The following is a 1,920-nucleotide window of genomic DNA, read 5'->3' as shown; positions in this document are numbered from 1 at the left end:
TGCAGCTGCTTCCTTTCCACTTCAATAAGGTGACACATTCAACACCAATCCAAAGGGCTTCACCTGTGGGACTCAACAGGACACTGCCAAATCCTGCTCATCAGCAAAGCAGCTTCAGAAAGCAGATGCAAGGTCATGAAAATGCCTTCATATTCTCCCCCAAGCCAGGCAGAAGTGAGGAAGTATAAAAGTGCATTCTCACCCCACACCAAGCCTCCTCAAAAGGCCCCTCATGCCCTGCCCCAGCATTCCAGAGCAGCAAACAGACAAACCCCCTTCCTCACAAAGCCACCCAAGCCTCACAGCATGGGGGGAAAACCCAGAGAAGTAAAGCTTCCACAGGGCTAACTCAGCCCTAGATTTGTTAGTATCTTCCATACCCTGTACATTTAATATTAAATTCTGCAGAGCAGCCAAAAACTAGAAGAGTTACATATTACCTACATCCACCCAGGTGCAACAGATAAGTCAGGTTCCCAGGAGGTAAATAAAGCTCCCATGTTTTCCCTAGAGGATTTCTGTGATGGAAACAACCTTCCTTCGGGTGTCTGCTGTCAACAGTTTTGAATCGATCATCATTTCCTTGTAACGATAATCCCTGGGAGCAGCAACTCCTCGCTGAAGTACTCTATTCTTAAATTAAGAGCCTGTTATAATGATGTGAAACGACTGGGGTCAGGTTAGCAGGTAAAAACAAGCATGGCTTCAAGGAGATAGAGGAGAAAAAGATGAGTGGAAGGCATTTTCCCAGGTGTAATTCAACCGCTTCCCGGCCATTGTGTCCCTCCCTGGGAATCTGTGCGAAGGGAACGAGGAGCCGTGCAAGCTGCTCCGAGCGCGCCCATTCTCCTCCCCTTCTCCTCGAACAAAGGATCCCTCCAAAGCCCAGCGTCGGAGGCCGGACATCTGTCGCCGTTTGGGGGGGCCGGCGTGGTCATTGAAAAGAAGCAGTGACCTGTCAGCTTTGATTGATGGCCACAAACCTCCGGGCTCGACCCCTCGTGTGGGAAAAGAAGTCCCGCCAAGGAAAGTTGCCTTTCAGATGCTAATTCGGGGTTATAAATACAGCCGAGGAGCAGCGGAGCAGCAAAGAGCCCATCTGGAAGGGGAGCGAGCCACTGCCCGAGCGCCTCCTTCCCATCCCATCCCATCCCATCCCGTCCTACGAGCCTGCCTGCCCCAGGATGACGGCCACGGCCACCACGGGCACGCACAAGGTGGCCAGCACCAAGGAGGAGAGGAAGGTGAGTGTCCCCTGAGCTGGCCATGTGAATGAGGGGTGCCAGCCACTGCTTCCAGGGCACAGGAAGCGCTTTAGATTTAGATCGATGCTTTAGCTTTTACTGATAACAGCTTCTACCGTCACAAACGCTTTTTCTCCTCTTAGAAAGATGTTTTCTCTGATTTTAACTCATGTGGGTGTTTTTCTGCTTCCTTCCTATGCCTCCTCTCTGTTTGGATCGGGTGAAGTGAGTTTCTGTGTTTGAAACGATTGGAAGTGGGAGAAGGGAGAGGTGATGCCACCTCAGGGATGGGCACACGCTCCATCCACACCTTGTCCCTGCTGAGCAGTGTCACCCTGCGCTGGCTTCACACAGGGAAGGGATCTCTGGCATTGCTGGACCGCAGCAGGGAGAGGAAATGAAAATATCAACTGTGATCTTTCCTGCTCCTTTTCTTTGCCAGTTAAGGAAACCCCTCATTGAGCGGAAGCGAAGGGAAAGGATTAATAACTGCTTAGACCAGCTGAAGGAGACTGTTGTGGGTGCATTTCACCTGGATGTAAGTGCTCATTTTGCGCTGCTTTTTGTCCTTCTGCTGGTGGGAAATTGGGTTGTGGGGGGAAGAAGGGAAATGCTTCATCTTTAGAGAAACTGGGCATGGTGCAAACCCTTCTTTGCCTCTAACTGCTGCGTTCTT

At 51.0% G+C, this 1,920-nt stretch overlaps 1 protein-coding gene across 1 annotated transcript in view; it reads left to right on the top strand.

The window, feature by feature from the left end:
• The first annotated feature begins 876 nt into the window (after positions 1-876).
• Positions 877-1,920, top strand: part of HES6 (hes family bHLH transcription factor 6) — a 2,667-nt gene continuing 1,623 nt past the window's right edge. Inside the window, exons 1-2 of the mRNA XM_031060708.1 lie at positions 877-1,244; positions 1,687-1,784. Of these exons, the coding sequence (XP_030916568.1) occupies positions 1,185-1,244; positions 1,687-1,784 (158 nt within the window). The 5' untranslated portion in view covers positions 877-1,184. The remainder of the gene's footprint in view (positions 1,245-1,686; positions 1,785-1,920) is intronic.

Source organism: Geospiza fortis, unplaced genomic scaffold (assembly GCF_000277835.1).
Source record: "Geospiza fortis unplaced genomic scaffold, GeoFor_1.0 scaffold101, whole genome shotgun sequence".
Classification (NCBI taxonomy): Eukaryota; Metazoa; Chordata; class Aves; order Passeriformes; family Thraupidae; genus Geospiza; species Geospiza fortis.
Note: the sequence above shows the minus strand (reverse complement) of the source record. Positions and strands in the feature narration are given on the sequence as shown.